We start from the raw sequence: 19,897 nt of genomic DNA, 5'->3' as shown, positions 1-19,897 counted from the left end.
TTTTTAAACAGTTTGACAATAAAAGGTGTGTGACATGCTCAGGTATGGGTGCAAACAAGAAGATTCCAAATTGTGATCTCCTCATTGAACAAGCATTTGTTGTGTATCTCTTATGTACCAAATATATACAAATGCCCAAATATACAAATATCAATAATTTATGGTCTTTTTCCTTGATAATCTCACAGTTTAAAATGAAGGACCTATTTGTAGAGAATTCATCAACTTACAATAGCAAAATATGGGAATCTTATTTTAATATTCATAAAATATGAGACAAGCTTTTCTGTATACCATAGTTTTGCATGTCAAGTTTTCTTAAGGGATGGTAAGCTTCTGTGGCAACTTTTCTCAAGTAGATTAGGACCATATTTTGCATTAACCAAAATTTGCTATTTGATTAGTTTTATGTGGCCATAGATTTTTAAATATGCCTTCACCACTATTGTACTTTATTTTGTACATATTGAGATATCTGTGAGATTTACAAGGATGTGTCACCAAAAAGATGGAAAAATCATTGAAATTAAATTTCTGTATTCTTTTCTTTCAACAAATAAAAACTATGCATGTTAATTTACACACACCTGTACATATATGTATAGATATATTAGTTTTAAAGCAAAAATACATAAATGACATTTTAGTATAATTTTTGAAGAATGTTTGATATTATTTATGGCAAATATCTAAAGAAAAAGGTGTCATTCTGACATTGTCAAGATAAAGTTTATGCTTGGATGGACAAGACAGGGAGAGAAAGAATCAACAATATCTTCAACATGGTTCTGCACAAGGACTTGTGAAATAATGGTGTAGATAAAAAGAACTTGAGGGAGGCAAAATGGTTGTCATCTTTGAAGAGGAAGGTAATAAATTTAAAGTTTCCATAGTTAATTTAGGGAATTGTTGGGAGACTTTAGGAATATCTAGTAGCTATTGAATTAAAATGCAGAGAGATCAAGCGTGGAGGGAAAAAAAAAAGTAGGAGTGTCCCCAGGGGTAAAAGATGAAAACACAGAGTGAATGTAATCTCTGAGAAGGACAAAGGGCTGCTAACTGAGGCATTTTAGGGATGCATTAAATGTTTATTGCAGATAGCCTGCAATTCTGCACATGCTTTGCTCTCAGGGCCCTGTACTATAATCAAGGGATTTAAAAAATGAGTGTTAGGCTTTGACCTACCAAAAATTAAAAAATAAGTTAGGTTTGAGCATTAAACAAATATTATTTTTTAATATCAACCAGTCCGACATCAAGATGCACCTATTGGCTGGTAGAGAAATAAGTTTTGAGTTTTTTGCCACTTCTTTCTCAGCTATTAATACAGTCATATATCTAGGAATGGATAATAAAATGTACAAGAATAGGTGAAGTTGGGGTCATCAATGTAGGCATCAGGAAAGAATATTACTCAGACACAAGACAAGCAAAATCTTAGTTTAACTAAAAAAAAAGAAAAAGAAAAGAAAAAAATACAGACAAAACTGATAGTTTTCTCATGTCAGTACCATTTGTCACGCCTAAATGTGGTAAATATTGAGGTCACAGTTACAATCACAAGTTATGGAAGGCAGCATATCATCATTATACTATGTACAGGTGGATGACAAAAATAAATTTTGTCAGGACAGGAAATTCTTGCTCCTCTACACCTATTCCTGGTACTCATCATCAAATCCATATTTTTGTGCTTGACTAAAATTAGGTAACCACATTTCTTTTCTGCAGTGTGTTTTACTTGCCCACTGTACCCTATTCTCACCTTGATCAAAGTAATATCAACTCTATGAACCCTATTATGTCCCTAGTATTATTAGTTTTTCATTTCAGTAAATATAAGAACCCTAATTATCTCTTAATTTACACATTCATAATCATACAGTCATCATCCAATTGCATTTATATATTGTAAGGTTGATTGTCCACCATTATTATACCTCAGTCTAATCTTCCTCTGTATTGAGGCCTGTATACAAAATACATTACTATTTGATTAGAACACTATGTTGAATGTTTACTTGACACAGAATACATGGGTGGGTGATCTAATATCTGAATCCATGCATTTCTACAAATGCTTTGCACTCCCATGAGTAAAAGATTTCTTTAGCTGCTTAGAGAGAGAACAATAGGATCAGTTATTTGATCCCAGTAACTGACACATGCTACCCCACTGTCTCTCAGTTATGTTGGTGAGGATCTGATACTATTCTAATCATTTTTCCTTTGTTAACTGGTGACTTTTTTTGTATCTAAGAGCTTGTAAGATTTTTCTCTCTATCATTGATTTGATTTTCCCCTTGAATATGTATTACCTTAATGATTAGAAACAAAAATCAATAAAACTAGTTTCTCAAAACGTATTTCATAACCATCACTTAAGTACCAGAAAGATTACACGAGTATTATTCATCTTTACTATTATAGTTAATAGATACAACAGAATGAAAAAAATTAGAATCATTGATTCATAATCTGAAATAAATGTATGAGGATTTTTATCGCACCCTCTGCGGCCAATGAGCAAGAGAAGTGGTTTCCAGTGTCTAGAGAAATAAGATGGCTTGTTTTCTTTCTGTTTGCCTACTCTGCTTAGACTTGGTTTTGCTTATTTGCTCTAAAATGTGTTTTAATAGCTCTGACAAAGGGCCAAAAAATGATCATAGCATGAAATGGGAACATTTTCGTAAGTGCTACATTTCCTTCAGAAAATAAGTAAATGCAAAAACAGCAACAAAAACCATTCTATACATTGGAAGGGGGATGCATATCCTTGGCAAAATTCCCGATCCGTATTCAAAGGCATACTTTTCCTTTCAAAAACCTTGAAATGATACTTGTTGCTTCAAACCTTAATACTCCCAAGATAAGTACAAACCGAAGACAGTCCATAATTGAGGAGGCTGATAATGATGATTTTTCTCGGTTCATTAGAGCATTGGGATGAGAAGAGTATTAATTGCCAATGCCACTGGACACACACAAGCCCGGCAGCCTGCCATGGGGAGAAATAGAAAAGAGAAAAAAACAAAACAAAAAACAAAAAAAAAAAAACCTCTCCCATTGCTTCACCGTTGACATAGAGGCCCTGTTTCACAAGGAATCACATAATAGTTATAGTCATTTTAGTGTTCAAATTTACGGAACAATACTGGAGATCATGACCAGAGGGAAAATGTGTGTGAGAGTGATGCGCTCTTAAGGTTCTGTGGCTTTCACATTGTTAGAATCCATTTGAGTCCCGCCAATATCTCAAGGGCTTGGAAAAGAGAACAATATTTTTTCTTTTTTAATTATTTTTTTCCTGACTGAGATCAATGGATTAAAAAATGGAATAGAAACTAAAATCATGCTCAACTGCTAGAAAGCCAGTGTCTTATAAACCCAGTAAAACTTCATTATACAGAAAGTAATACAATTATGTGGTTTGTTGCCAAAAATGTGTCATTACCTGGATACTCCACAGCACTCTTGAGTTTGGAGAATTAGATGCCCATTAATTGTGCCTTGTTTGGAAGAACACTTTATGGGGCGCCTGGGTGGCTCAGTCCGTTGAGCGTCCGACTTCGGCTCAGGTCACCACCTGGCGGTTGGCGAGTTTGAGCCCCACATCGGGCTCTGTGCTGACAGCTCAGAGCCTGGAGCCTGCTTCAGATTCTGTGTCCCCCTCTCTCTCCACCCCACCCCTGCTTGTGCTCTGTCTCTCTCTGTCTTTCAAAAATGAATAAACATAAAAAATAAATCAATTTAAAAAATTAAAAAAAAAAAAAAGAAGAACATTTTATGACAAAGTACCCGTCACTCTACACTGCAGAGATGTAAGGTAGAGCCAGGTAGTCTTCAGTATAAAAACTGTGTACAACAGATTTTCTTTCTAAACTGCATGATTTAGCCCATCAGGGGTTTAGTTTCATCATACATAAAATAGAAATAATAGCGATCATTGTGTTATTGTAGCAATTAAATAAAATGAGCCATCCAGCAGGATGCATGAGAAATGTTTCCTCTCTTCTTTCAGATTATTAAGATACAGATCATGCTAATCTAATTTTTAATGTAAGCCCATGGTAACAAAATGAGTAGCTAACCACCAACCACAGGAACAAGTTGCCCAAAAATATGGTAAAAGAGGATTTTTCTGGCATATGCATCTGTGTATTATTTTAAACTCCTGTGTGGTTTTCAGGTAAGCTGGATTGAACCATGTGGAACCCCAAAGTTTTTTCTGGCCAGCACTGGGAACAAATATAAATTAAAAGGCTTCCTTGGTCCTTGTCCTCTACTCTCACATCCTAACCTCTGGGCTGTATCACTCAGTTGGTAGGAAGATCAAACCCAAGTAAAAACATATAAGAAACAACAGCAACAACAAAAGGAAAAACAAGAGTGCAGGAAGGTGACAGCAACACTCATGGAAACCATGGAGATCAAAGCAGGTTGAGTCAGGAGAGCGGGCCTACCCAAAGAGAAGTACAAAGACAGCAGGCTTGTTTCTTGCACTAGAGCTGAGTAAATGCCAGGCTCTTGATTCTGATGCATCCCCTGGAAGAGGAGGAAGCCTTGTGTTTTACCTGGCGATTAAACAATCTATGGCTATATAGTTGACTGCCCAACTGTTAATACTCCTTTCTAAATGTCCTAAAGGCACCTCAGTCTTTCCTTGTCCAAAAGCAAACTCTCTCCTTAGCCCCTAAGGAAGCTCCTCCTCTGCCTCCCCCTGTCCTGGTAAGTGGATCAGTTTATCAGTGAAATTCCTCCAATTTGGAACCTGCGAGTCATCCCTACTTCCTGTATCTCCAATTAACTCGTGTCCTATTAGTCTCCAATCCTCACCAATGTTTTAAAAATTATTTTATTATGAAAAATCCAAACACACAAAAGTAAAAATAATAATAATAATATAAAGAGCCACATGTAACCATTATCCAGCTGATACAATTTTTTTTTTTAATTTTTAAGTTTATTCATTTATTGTGAGAGAGGGAAAGAAAGCATGAGCAGGAGAGGGGTGGAAGGAGAGAGAAAGAGAGAATCCCAAGCCAGTCCCATGCTGTCAGTGCAGAGCTTGATATGGGATTCAATCTCATGAACTGCGGGATTGTGACCTAAGCCGAAACCAAGAGTCATACGTTTAACCAACTGAGCCACTCAGGTGCCCCTAAGTTAGGTCTTCATGTCTTGTAGTGTTCTGTTGGGTCTACTTGGATCTTAGCTATTTTTCCTTATATTTCCAAAACTGTTTTGAAATTCAAATCTAATCCGATTTCTCTATACATAAACCTGATGATGGCTATTATCTTACCCACTGAATATAGTCCCAAATTTTTAGCAAGTGTTTTCTCAGTTCAGGCCACGCCTACCTGCACAGTTTCTTGCTCTTCATCTCTACCCTCATACCCAGTGTTCAACAATTTAGCTCTCCTATAAAGTATGCTGTTCCTGCAGGCCTCCAGACATTTGGGGAAGCTCTTTCCTTTGAAAGGATTATTGGGGGCTCCTTTTGTTTAAATTCTTTTTTTTTAAGTTTCGTTTTTTAGTTTTGAGAGAGAGAGAGAGAGAGAGAGAGAATGAGTGGGGGAGGGGCAGAGAGAGAAAGGGACAGAGGATCGAAACAGGCTCTGTGCTGACAGCAGTGAGTCCAGTGTGGGGCTCGAACTCATGTACCGTGAGATCATGACCTGAGCTGAAGTCAGACCAACTGAGCCACCCAGGCACCCTAGTTTGTCTAAATTCTTATACTTCATTGCCGTTTCCAGCATCCTCTCCTCTTCTAAACCTTCCCTACAAATAACCTTCACCCTTCTATCCTGAAAATTTGCCCAGAAAACCATTCCCCTGAGTTACCACTGCACTGCTAAATACCTCTCATATTTGTTACACACACTACATTCTAATAATTTGGGCCTTTGTACATCTTCTCTCCAGTAGCCGTGGATCCTGTTATGTAACAGGCTATGAGCACTCCTTTGTGTGTGGAGTGCTCAACTCAGTGTGTTAGACATGAACCACTGAAAATTTTGGCCGAAAAAATGTTACTATTTCTCCTTAACGGCTTTTATAACTTTTAAAAATTTTATTTCCCACTTAATGGTGTTACAGTGAACTTTTCAAGTGATACTCTAATCTAAATATTTATTTTATTATGCCACACAAAGGATTCAGTATAGAGTTCCAGAGAGTGGGTAGCATAACTGGTAAGTTGATTTGAACAATGGAAATAAGAGCACAGAAGAAGCAGCCTTCTGTTTTCCTATATGATATCCACCCAAAGAAACTTTCTCCTTGAGAATTAATTATTATGAAGCTGGACACTGGAAAGCTTAAGGCTATTTAAATATTTCACATTTGTATATTACTTCACAAAGATAATTTCTTGCCTATCTCCACTATCTTGGGGGAAGTGAGGAGGTTACTTCCAGATAAGTGCTATTTTACGAAACAAGATTTGACTGGAACCATTAGGGAATTAGTCCTTATTGTATATCCAGTCCAGAAGATTGGGCGAGAGATAACAAAATACTTTTATTTCCCAATTCTTGATAAGAAAGCTAAAAGGTCAAGTGCTCAAAACCACACAGTAGAGAAAGACACAAAACTCATTGTTAATCTCTTTTTTTCTGCCTATTCATAATGTCACCCAAGACTTTTAAAAATGTGTTGAGGTCCAATAACATATTGCCATGTTTAATTTACTTTTAGAAACATAATCAGTTGATATAGTGTCTCATTTTCTTGGACTCTTACCAATACCTCAGACCTAGTGAGTCCTTTTTCTCTGTATTTTTGCATATCATTTTTCAGCTATAGGCCACAAGGGATAAAATCTTCATCGTTCTCTATATTACCAATAACTGATCTGAGAGCACAATTTCTTTTAAAGTTAATATAAACTTCTCCCAGTATGCTGTAAAAGGAGTCAAATTTTGAGATAAAAATTGAAACTTTTATTTTAATAAGAACTCAATTATATGCTCCTGTGTTAACTTGCTTTAGAATGTGAACTCTGACAGCAGGGCACATATCCTGACTTTTTGATTAATTTTTACTTATTTCCCAGTATAGACCATATTCACATTTGGGAACTAGGAAACTCCATAAATATTTGAGTAACTAAATGATTGAATCAAACCTAGTGTTATGAGATATTTTTCTTTTACTTGATTTAGATGATTGTGTTCAATCTGTGAGCTACTCTCAGTTAATTTTAATAAACTAGGCTTTTTGTATGTGTACATAAACAAATGTTTGCTCTGTGAGCATATATGTACATATTGTCATTAGAGTTGTGTAAGATATCTCTGTTTACAGAATAAATTAATAATTAAATACATACATGTTAATAAAGTATTAACTCTTCAGCCCATTTTATATAAAGCCATTCAAAATTTCTCTGACTTTACTGTCAGATTCTCAGCAATTTTTCTCAACTCCTCCAGCCTCCATATGCTTTAGCTAAGGGTTGACAAATTGTCTAGCCAAATGCTACACATGAACTAAGTGTTTTAAAATGCTTTTGAATTTTTAAAAATGTTAATCCTTTAGGTAAAGTATGTACTTCCCAGTATCACAAGCCATACCGCCTTCTGTTATCTGACACTTGGTGGAGTCACCTACCTGGCCTATAGAGCAGAGAGTTTTGAGAGCTCAATCTTTGTTCTTATCTATCTCTGAGTTGTTGGCCTCTCAGGGGAGTTCAAAACTCTTCTCTTGCTGCTCTGTCCTATTTATACACGAATAAATCAGGTATTATGCTGGGGGTTAGAGCTTTCAGTGAACAAGGGATTAGAGAGCGGTGTCTATTAAGGTAAGGTGGAAAGAGGCCTGATGCAAATACACACACACACACACACACACACACACAAATCTAGGTGCAAGGCCTGGCCTAGCCCTGCTCTAGATATTAGAGACAATGTTCTTGCTTCTCGAAGGCTGACTGGTTTTTCTCTTGAACTGATTTTTTTAAGCAGTTGAAATGGTAGTATGCCCATTGTAGAAACTTAGGGGTGTGCTCAGAGCAAAAGACACTCCAAAGTGCTTCCTTTGTTTTAGGAACAGGCCTCCCTTGGGCCTAGGAAAGGAGTCTAACACAGACTCCTACAAGTCTTACCATGAAATAGATCTGAATTGTAGGACATCCTACTAGGCATTAAGATCTTATATTTGTTGAGCTTTGGACCTCATCGTTAACAGTCAAGATCAGGTCTCAAATATTCAAAAGTCTGTTCACAGAGATCTTTTTTTTAAGGGAACTGTATATTTCCACATCATAAAATGAAATAACACCATCTTGTTGATATTTCAGCTAACTTAAATAACATGTAATTCCTAGGGGGAGAAATGTTAATATAATGGTACCATGTAAAGCCATATACAAAACTAGATATTTTGCATCCGAATTATGTTTCAAATAAAAATGCCTCAAGGGATGAGTGGTTATCTTTGTGTAATGGAGTTACAAATGATTTTTCTTTTCTTTCTTTCTTCTCAGCGTTCTTCCAAAGAATTATAATGAGCAGCATTAAATTACTGAAATTTTAGAAACTGAATTATGGGAAAACTAATTTCGAGAACTTAAGAGATTCTCTTTTTGTAAATTATTTATTTATTTTTGAGAGACAGAGTCTGTGCAAGATTGAGAGAGAGAGGCAGAGAGGGAAAGAGAGAGAGAATCTTAAGCAGGCTCCTCACTGTCAGGGCAGAGTCCAGTGCAGGGCTTAAACTCACAACCCGTGAGATCATGACCTGAACTGAAATAAAAAGTCAGATGCTCAACTGACTGAGCCACCCAGGTGCCCCTACAAATATCTTTATTGTTATAGATGGGTAAGGATAAGTGATTTAAACTGGTTCCCACAGTTTGGAAGCTCCCTCTACACAGAGAAGGGATGACATTACATGCTAATGGCCAAGTAGCTGTTAAGAATCTTAAGCAGAGTGCAAACAAGTTTCTAGCAATTAAAATGGTAGGAGTATTATTTTTCAAATAATAAAGACATTAGCAGCCTGTATATACTGCTTAAAACATGCTAGGCTCTACTCTAAGCATTGTCTGAACATCAATTTCTTTAATCCTCTTGACAATCTTCTGAGTTAGTCACAATGTATTTTCCATTTTACAGTAATCTTTCTATCACAGTGACTAGCACATAATAAACACTCAATAAATGGGAGCTTGTTACCACTATGAACTCTTTTTATAATGTATTTAAGAAAGATGAGATCATTTCAACATTCAGAATGGTCCAGGCTTGAATCAGACTTTGCCACTTATTGTTTGTGTGCCTTTGGGCAAGGTAATCCAACTTTTTATATTTCAGTTTTGTTTGTAAAATAGGAATAATGTCTGCATCATAAGGTTTATGTGAGGATTAAAAATGTGTGTCAGATAATGTATATGATGTGTTTAGTATGGTGCCCTGGTTCGTTGGGAGCCTTCAGTGAATGGCAGTAATGTTAGTCATACACCCTGTTTTATAAGGTCTTCTGCTGGAGGCTTCTGGGTGCCTCAGTCAGTTAAGCTTCCAACTTCATTTCAGCTCAGGTCATGATCTCAGGGTTGTGAGATCAAGTCCCACCTCGGGCTCTGCACTGAGTGTGCAGCCTGCTTAGATTCTCTCTTTCTCTGTCTGTCTGCCTCTCTCTCCTTCTGCCTGTCTCCTCCACTCACACTATACTCTGTCTCTATAAAATAAAAAATAAATCATAACAAAGGTGTTCTCCTGAAAACCACAAGGCAGCAAACTGCCCTGCAGTTAGGTGGGAGTTGAAAAGACATCAATGACATTATTTCCTTCTCTTTCTATAACATCTTTTAATAGTTCCATAATATGGGGGCACCTGGGTGCCTCAGCTGGTTAAGCGTCCGACTCTTGATCTTGGCTCAGATCAGCCTCAGGTTCATGGGTTTGAGTGATAGATGACTTTTACAGACATGACCCATCACTCTCTTATGCTCTGTTCAACCCTAGCTCCCTACCTGGATCAGTACAGAAAGTTTGGAAGGCCTCTGGGGTGGTGGAGTCATTACATTACACGGGACACCCTGTGTCCCTGAACCATTGATTGTGGAAAAATTACCTGAACACTAACCGTGGTGTCTATCTAGAGCAGTCAATAATCTTTTTATTGTACTGAGCCATTACATGTTTGGATACATTTATAGCAGTTAGTCTATTATAATTAATATAATAATTCAAAATGACAAAGCATATAAATGGGATTTGCAAATCTTACCTGACCTGTCCATAGTAGTCATTTTTGAAAAAAGAGAGGAATTCATCTTTAGTTGTCTGCCATATGTTAACTTCTATACTTATATTCTTAATGTTTGAAAATGAGGAAGTGGAAATAAAATGTAAGTTAAAGATGAAATGCAGGGGCTCCTGGGTGGTTCATTCGGTTAAGCCTCCGATGCTTGATCTCAGCTCAGGTCATGATCTCACTGTTTGTGACTTTGAGCCCCACGTCCAGCTACACACTGGCAGTGTGGAGCCTGCTTGGGATTTTCTCTTTCCCTCTCTCTCTGCCTCTCCCCTGCTTTCTCTCTCTCTCTCTCTCTCTCTCTCTCTCTCTCTCTCTCTCAAAATAAATAAACTTTAAAAAATAGAATTTGAATAAAGTTTCCATTTTCCTTCTGAAATCACTACCTCGATATCTTTCCATCTTGCGAAACAGACCCATAATTCATTTGATGAATTCTTATTATACATTTTGGCATTTTTAAATAATTCTCATAGAGGCAGCAGGATGCAACAGTTAAGAGAACAGGCTTTGGAACCAAACTACCTGGCTCTGCAACTAAATAGCTGTGTGATGTTGGCAAGTTACTTTTCTCTCTAGTCCTTACTTTCTTCAGCAGTTAGCATAACAATGGCAGCTACTTCCTAGAGCTTATGTAAGGATTCAGTGAATTCATATTTATAAAACAGTTGGAAAATTCTCCAACTCTTAGTCATCACTAGATGTCTGCAATAGCCTGTGTGTGAATTAAATGTTAAACAATTCATTCTTTAAAGAGAAATTAAATTTGGTTTGATAGAAACGGGGGGTAAAAATCAAAGGCATTTTTCCAACTTAGTTTTTACAATTCCCTCATGATTTTTCTCTGTGTTCCCCAATTAGGCTTCCCTGTACCTTCAGAAATGTTTCAATGACCTTCTGCTTGCATCTTTGCCCAACATTCTGCCTTCCTGTTAGTGACCTTCCTGCTCTCTACCCAATACTTATCTATCCCACATTCACTTCAAGCTCTTCCTCTGTTTTCACATAGCTTTCTCTTTGTGTCTTCATGTCCACATTTCCCATATAATTTATTTTAAGGGTACCAGTCACTGGATTAGGGTCCACCTAATTCAGTATAACCTCAACTTGATTACATCTGCAAATGCCCTGTTTATAAAGTCATAGTCAACAAGACACAGGGTTAAGACTTGAACATATCTTTTTGCGAGACATAATTCAACCTACAGCAAGATTTAGTGCTACCTGAAAATATTTTCTGTCTCCTCCAGCCCCTCATGATCACTATGGAAAAGCACGTACTTTTGGTTTTATTTACTTGACAGATTATATCAATTTGCTTTCTAATTTTTACAAAAGGCTTATGAACCTATATATTTTCTGATAAATTGTATTACAATATTTTAGGCAAAACCTTGGACCATGATATAATTTTTTTTGTATTTGTGTACTCTTCTATAGGACAATAAAATGCACATAGTAATGAATAAAAATATTAATGAATAAGTGAAGAAACCTAGTAATGTGAAATTCTTCTAGGGAATAAGTAATAAAGATAAATGGTACATGATTAGAACATGTCAATTTGTAATCTCTGATTTTTTAACTTACGATATGCTTTTGACTAGTTATAAAGAGAATTATAAATTTACAAATGAGTATATATGTATTGCCATTATTATAATTAAATTTCATATAAAATCTGGAAAATGTCCCAGTATACATCCGATAACTATGTTCCGTGTTTCAGAAATAAGAGATTCTATTTTGCTTTGCAACAACAAAGAAGGCTTCCCACTGTAAATAAGAATAACACAGGGTGGAATGTTGATTGGACCATTAATTTTTCCTAGAAATTGACATCGCATTACCTTATACTGTTTAACAGTCACAATTCCCAAATCCTGGTAGGAAATATTAGAAGTCAATTTCAATTATATAAAAATAATGTTTTAAATTGATATGTCCACAGATGATAATGAGTGTGGAAATTTGACCCAGTCCTGTGGTGAAAATGCCAACTGCACTAACACAGAGGGAAGTTACTACTGTATGTGTGCACCTGGTTTCAGATCCAGCAGTAACCAGGACAGGTTTATCACAAATGACGGAACCCTCTGCATAGGTAAGTTTGACTACCTAACTTAAAATTGGTACCTCTCACTTATTGCTTATTACCTCCAGAGATTAAATAATATTTGAACCAAATTCTGCCAGTCTTTGAGCGTACCCTAGATGTGCAGTACTTTTAGAAATTTCATTAATTCTTTCAGTCTTCTAACACTGTTTAATCAGTTACTATGGAATATTTATCTAAGGATGTAAGAAAAAAAATCAGGGGAGAAAATCAAGCAGTTCATAAGAAAAAAAAATCATGAAAGTATGAAATCTAGTGTGGTGGCAAACCACAGGATAAATATTTACACTTGAGAATAATATGTTAATTCAAGAAAACTACGATTTGCATGGCAAGATATTGATGCTTTTATAAATATGCACTCTGAGATGGGCTCTACATTTTCTCAGAAAATGTTCAGAAAGGCATTAGTTCCAAAAGACTTGTTCTAGGGGCGCCTGGGTGGCTCAGTCAGTTAAGCGTCCGAGTCTTGATTTCAGCTCAGGTCTCATGGTTGTCAGATCGGGCTCTATGCTGACAGTATGGAGCCGGCTTGGGATTCTCTCCCTTTCTCTGCCCCTCCTCTGCTCTCGCTTTCTGTCTCTCTCAAAATAAATAAATAAACATTTTTTTAAAAATAAATAAATAAAAGAATTGTTCTACTGCTTTTAGTATTGTCAGCTGAAAGGTAGTTACACTTAAGATCTGCATTAAGTTTTTCTGAACACTAGAGTCCTATTTAGAAAATCATTTCAGGTTTACTAAAATGTTTTCTGGAATGATGATAATAATTTCAATTAAATCCCTAAGTGAAATATTATTCTGAGTCTGAAGAGAGTATCTAGAAGTTTTTTTTAATGTCCTGTTGTAATTTGGTCATGCATTTGATATATCAGATCCTATAGAATTTGGATTAAAGTCTGAGAAAAAAAAGATTGCTTCGGAAATTCAAAAAGTTGAACAATTTTCAGGGGCAAATTCTCTGGGGCCAAAGACTTTTAACTTTGAAAGTAAGTTATAAATCATCTTAATCACGGTTTATACAACACTGTCCAATTTACCAACAACTAGTATAATTAATTATGGTTGATACTAATCTGCAAAATGAATACATGAACTGAGACCCTGAGAGTGAAATCACATGGCCAAGAGAAGATATTTTATTAGAACTCATGACTCTATATGCAACATGGCCAAGGTAATGTGCTGCTTTCACTTTACACAGTTAGCTAAAAGAGAGATACCCAGGCTAATCTACATCACACTAAAGCTTTGCTTAGTTCCCTACTGAGATTCTCCTTAGTGAGCTAAGGAGAAGTCTAGCTATGTTCTTATTAACACATGAGAAGTTAGGAGACAGTGTTCAAAGAAACTTCATCAGTGAAATGTCTCCATCAAAGAAATTATCCTGTCTCATGTACCTGTGGTTCATAACATTTACTCCGCTATAAAAACAGAAAAGAGTTTGTTCTCCTCATTTGATCTCTAAAGTAAATGAGGGCTACTTCTGATTCACATGTTTAGGTAAAAGGAGGATTAGAATCACAGTCTTGTATCCGGAAAGCTACAGGAGGCTAAAGCAGGTGGCCATCTACATCTTATGCATTGATCTGAATCTTGCAAGTGCAGAGGATCAAGTTTTGCAAGGGCATAAAAGACTTAAAATATGAGACAATTGAACGATAACTTCATTTTTAGTGTTTGCAGCAAAAAATTTTATTGGAATATAGCTTTACAGTATATTCAGGATATAGTCTATGAAGCTCCCCAGAAAACTTGTAATACCTCACCATTTGATATTCTCAAACCTCTGCTCTTGTTGCTTGTCTTCTTAGAATGTTATGCATATGTGTGTTTTAGCTTTAGTAGTTAAGTTCTAATTACGTAGCTCTGTAAGCTTTACTAGAAACGTTCCAGTTAGTGAAGAAATATAACTCACAACATCTTAATCACTTAATTTTAACTATGTTCTCCATTCCCTCTTGTCTCTGGAAGACATCTGTCTTTTCATCTGATCATTTTTACTTTTAATATGCTTCAATTCACAAAACGCTGTATTTGTCTGTTTATGTTTCTTACAAGTAGAGAATTCCTATATTAGAAAAAAATTGAATCACAGACACAGAGAAAACACATACACACAAAGATGATTGAATGCCAACGTTTCATGGAGGTATAACATATTTGTAATTTATGACTCTTTCTCCCAACACTCATTTATTATTGAGATACTATAGAATGCCCCTAGGTTTTGGCTAATTCCCTTTTTAGCTATTTTAAGCAATCAGTAAACACAAGAACTATATTAAAACCCAGTACCCAATATTGAGTCCTTCAGTTTCTACCTGTTTCATTTGATGGATTATTCACTGAAAAACTCGTTCTCTGGAACATTGTTATTTCTCACCAATTTTGTTGTCCTTAAGGATTAAGCTTTTTTGAGAAGTAGAACAGTTGTATCTTTTTTTTCTCTAGTCCTATAGTAATTTTCATTGTGCACTATGATAATCTTCAGGAGAATTTGAACAGAGAACTATAATTCTGTTTCCTTTTACATTAGTGTATCACCTTGTACTATGTTGCCTCTGATTTGAAAGTTTACCTGATCCTTAAATTTGACATGCCTGGTAATTATAGTCATTAGGAATCTCTAAAAATAAATAATGAAAAACTCCAATTCAGGGCAAGAAAAGACCCAAGCAAAATTCTTTGCCTTCAGTCTATATTCAAATACTATTGGCCACAGATAAGATCATTTTGTTGCAAAAGGATTTGAGGCAGATTTAGCGTCCTGTGTATTTGCCTTCCCCTGTAATTACAGTAAAGCAGAATTTCAGATACCTAGCTTCCTCCCAAGAGACCTGGTTCCAGACTTGCATTTCACAAATGGGAAAAAAGAGGCATCCAATAGGAAAGTGGTTCTCCCAAGGCCAAATGAGTAGAACCTAAAAGCTTCACATTTACTAAGTGCTTAAGACCAAGCGTTTACTGCTTGTAATTTTTTATGTCGCATTGCCTTGGGTATGCTGATAATTTCAGATTTTTTTATGGCTTTGGATAATATTAACATCCAGTTTTGTCTTCACAAATTACTTTCAGTAATTGAACATTTTATCTTTTCTTCGCAGTGTGTGAGTTAAACGTTAGACAAATCAGTTATTGATGAAAATTGTAAGAATCAAAACAATCATATGATCATGTTTTGAAAGAAGATTATGATAAAACACTGTTGGGTTGGCTCACTGTAGACATGAAAAACAAGCATAACCTCACTAATGAAAAAGTACCAAGTGAATTTTTTGATGTGCAAACCAAGCAAACGATTGTTATGATGTGCTTACGTTTGGCAAAATCACCTTATTAGTATTAAGCCCAGTGTTAGGTTGGTGGTAGAAAAAGTCGATCAGTTATTAAATATGGTATGCCAATTCTAGCCTGACTGAAATAATTCCAGAGTAGCAATTTAACTTTTATTAAGCTGAGGTGGGGGTTCTTTTCCTCTTTTACATCTCTGGGGAGTACCAAGACATGGCAGTCTAATGAGACACTCATTATCAATCTGTTTTCTCCAAACTTACATATTCACAGGGCTCCTGCTATTAAGAAAACATGCAGTCTGAATAGAATCACTGGGCCTATTATATCTTGGGCACTAGTTCAAAACACCTTCATGTCCATTTCCTCATTTGTTTTAAAAAAGAACTCTTTTGGGGCGCCTGGGTGGCGCAGTCGGTTAAGCGTCCGACTTCAGCCAGGTCACGATCTCGCGGTCCGTGAGTTCGAGCCCCGCGTCAGGCTCTGGGCTGATGGCTCAGAGCCTGGAGCCTGTTTCCGATTCTGTGTCTCCCTCTCTCTCTGCCCCTCCCCCGTTCATGCTCTGTCTCTCTCTGTCCCAAAAATAAATAAACGTTGAAAAAAAAAAAAATTTTAAAAAAGAACTCTTTTGAAGTAAAAGGTATTTTTTAGGGTATTACCCAAAGTCACAAAACTAATGAGTATTACAGCTAGAATTTGAGTTTAGATCCTCTGCAGGGCCTTTACCTGTAAGAAGGACGCATAGTGATTTGATTAGATCTCAGCTAATGAGGCCCTGCAAGAGAATGCTAGAGAAGTTAGTGTAGGCCTTACTGCAAAATATCACGTTCATTTTGGTAAACCAGTTGCATCTTATTTGGGCATGGCATACTCTCAATATCTGATGATTCTCTCTACATTACTAGGTAGCAAGGGGCGTAGAGGGATATCCTGACACTAGTAGAAGCTTTTTGACTAGTCTGGTACATAGCCAGTTGTCACACACTCCATTATTAGGTTAGATCCAATAAACTCTACTACCAAGGCACAGAGTGAGAAGGATATCAAATTCAGCCAACTGCACTTACACATTTGAGTAAATAAGTTATAAAAACAAAAAGTATAAGCAAGAAAAGTATAAATAATTTGGAAAACAGTCCTTTAATGGGATGATTAAGATTTTTAAAGGATTACTTTGGTAGGTTAATTAATATTCTTGTATAACATTTGGAGTCAGAATATGAAAATTTTCATAATGTTAATCTTGAATGCTGGTCTCCCAAGCTACTACCTCCTTATTATTTTTGATTACTATTTTGTCACTTGGTGAACTTAGAGCTTGAAATACCCTACATGATCCAAGGCTGACATTCTGGGATGATAGCTAGCAAAGTGAGTGGTGGTAGAAAGGCTTGAACTAGAGCAGAGACCCCAAGAAGCACCACAGGCATGGAGGATGCACAGGGAAAAACTGAAACACCGTCAGTTACGAACACCAACGTTATATATACCTGTGTCCAAAATGCACAAGAGAGGGTGGAAATTGAGTTTGCAAAGATTTCTGTGTTGCTTAGACATTGGGTTTGGGACAAAGTTGCCAAGAAGAGTTGCACCTTTAAATCATTTTAAAATTAAGAGAAATCAATACCTCATTTCCTGTTAGCCATATAAGTCATCTAAAAATATGAAACATGGGCATGGGGTGCCTGGGTGGCTCAGTCGGTTAAGTGTTTGACTTCAGCTCAGGTCATGATCTCATGGCTTGTGAATCAGAGTCCCACTTCGGGCTCTGTGCTGACAGTTCAGAGCCTGGAGCTTGCTTCGGATTCATCTCCTTCTCTCCCTCTGCCCCTCCCCTGCTCACACTATCTCTCTGTCTCTCTCTCTGTCTCTCTGTCTCTCTTGAAAGTAAGTAAACATTAAAAAAATTAAAAACATAAAATAAAATAAAAATGTATAACATGGGCATTCAGAGAACCTAAGTTTCTTATTCATGAAATAAATGATTCTATCTATGATATCACATGGGTCTGTCACATCTTCATTGGGGTGTTATCCTATTTGGATACAGTACATGCTACTTCTTCAGCCATGATCCAGAAAGAACTACTCTTTAGTTTTCTTATACATATTTTTTTCACTTCATTGATGTCATTAAAAATAACTCTAGTCTGCACTTCCACCTGGCTTCTTTTCTTTACCCTAACCTGGAATCCTTTAGTGGATGGTTCACTAAATCTTAAGAGTCAACCTGCTTTTGCTCATCTCCTACTTTATTTTCTGTCTTTGTGTGTGTGTGTGTGTGTGTGTGTGTGTGTGTGTGTGTAGAGCGGCAGTCTTTAAACACACATATGCAGAAATGAGAGGAAGAGCTTGAGGGTACCAGGACGATATTCCTGTTTCTTTAAAGGTAGTATACTTGGATTCCTGGGTCATACAGATTATGAATATACAGACTTGACAGAAGAATTAGGAGTTTCTCATCCTTTTTTTTCTTTCAGGCCTGTGAATTGTCTTAATTCTAAGACCATTGCCTTTCTGGCTAATGGAAGTTTCTTCAAGAACTGCCGGGAGGCTTACTGTCAGTTCCAGTTTTGGGTGGTTCAATTTTTAATGGTATCCTGTCCCTTCATTACATTTTGGAAGTGAGAAGTTAGGATCAGCTACTTTTAAGATAACTAGCTAGATGGCTTTTTAAATTGGACTGTGGTTACTACCCCCCCTTTTTTATGACAAACAGTATTGTGGCACTCTAGTAGGTTTTTTTTTAATCAAATTTTATACTTAAGATTACAGGCTTATTCATTAATCTAACACAGAGTATCTCTAAGATGTCAGAGCCAGGCTGAGAACTCAAAAATCTTTGCATTAGTTTAAGGTAATGATTTGGACTCTTCAGTTCCTTGGAAGCATTCCCTATTGGAACTCTGCCTACTGGCAGAGTATTTATACTGCATTTATAACTTCAAGACATATTTCACTGCAGTATGTAAAATTTTAAATTAAAAATATAAATTATGTGAGCTTAAAACCTAACATTTTTATTGTGACTTTGATATATGGCTACTGAAAATCTAAGACTTAATTCTGCACAATTTGTTACTTTATCTATGATGACTGTGTATTAAGAATCATAGTAAAATATAACTTGGACAAAATTAATAAATAAGTTGTGGTAAAATTTTAAAGGAGTCACATCACACATTCTGCTAATTTTTAGGATAACTTACTTGCAAACAAGAAGCTTTGGAAAAAAAGTGGGCTATTCTTTTTTATCCTCCAGATTACCCTAAACTGAGTTTAGCATAATACTAGAAAACAAAGAATTTTTGATGTATTTTAAAAATTGGTTCTTTATTAAACTAGGACAATGTTAAAATTGTCAATGATAGAAATTCATTTAATGGCTTTGGGGATGACTCATTCTTTTCAGAAAATAATTCAAGAGTTTGGTTGTTCCATGAAAGGCGGTTTTTAATACACTTTCAAAATGGATTGGCCAAATCGGGGTTTAAAAAAATGATATGCGGCCCTTTGCTCTGTCATTCTGCAAATGATGGGATTTTCATTGCTTTCCTGTAAAATTTGATATGAAATCATTAACCATACCTAATATTGTATCAGCAAGGTAGCAACTGTGTAAGTACTAAATAAAAATTTAATTTTTTAAATATTTCCAGATATAGATGAGTGCAGTGGACCAGCTGCCTGTGGTGATCATGCGGTATGTGAAAACGTGGACGGTGGGTATAATTGCTCCTGCAAGGAAGGTTATCAGACATCCACAGGAAAATCTCAGTTCACGCCTAATGATGGCACTTACTGCCAAGGTAAATTATACGATGAAATTTTATGTATTATCGAAGAACTGTATAAAATATAATACTGCACAGTAGTGAAGTATACAAAGAACTGCATCTTCTAAGAAATATTCCAGTATTCCTTTATTGTCTATAAAATGAAATAAGAAAAGCTATTGCTTTATTTAATGGAAGAGGTACACCATATGTTTCACATAGTTAACATACTTTGTTCTGTAGGGTGACTACAATCTTCCATTTTGCCATAAAATATTGTGTACTTTATTGAGTAAAAATAAAGAATAGATAGAAATAAATAAGGAAAAATAAGTGAATGCAATGAAAATAAACACTGTGTTTTATTATGAGTAAGATTCTTTAAATAATGAAAAGTAAATAAATGTTAATGAAAAAACAAAAAATGAAAACAGAACTCAAGTGTTAA

At 36.0% G+C, this 19,897-nt stretch overlaps 1 protein-coding gene across 2 annotated transcripts in view; it reads left to right on the top strand.

The window, feature by feature from the left end:
- Positions 1–19,897, top strand: part of ADGRL4 (adhesion G protein-coupled receptor L4) — a 109,427-nt gene that overhangs the window by 45,471 nt on the left and 44,059 nt on the right. For both annotated transcript variants that reach the window (XM_030326590.1, XM_030326591.1), the window contains exons 3-4: positions 12,215–12,367; positions 19,333–19,482. In XM_030326590.1, coding sequence (XP_030182450.1) covers positions 12,215–12,367; positions 19,333–19,482 — 303 coding nt within the window. The remainder of the gene's footprint in view (positions 1–12,214; positions 12,368–19,332; positions 19,483–19,897) is intronic.

The sequence above is a fragment of the Lynx canadensis genome, chromosome C1 (genome assembly GCF_007474595.2).
Source record: "Lynx canadensis isolate LIC74 chromosome C1, mLynCan4.pri.v2, whole genome shotgun sequence".
Lineage (NCBI taxonomy): Eukaryota > Metazoa > Chordata > Mammalia > Carnivora > Felidae > Lynx > Lynx canadensis.
This window is presented reverse-complemented; position numbering and strand designations above follow the sequence as displayed.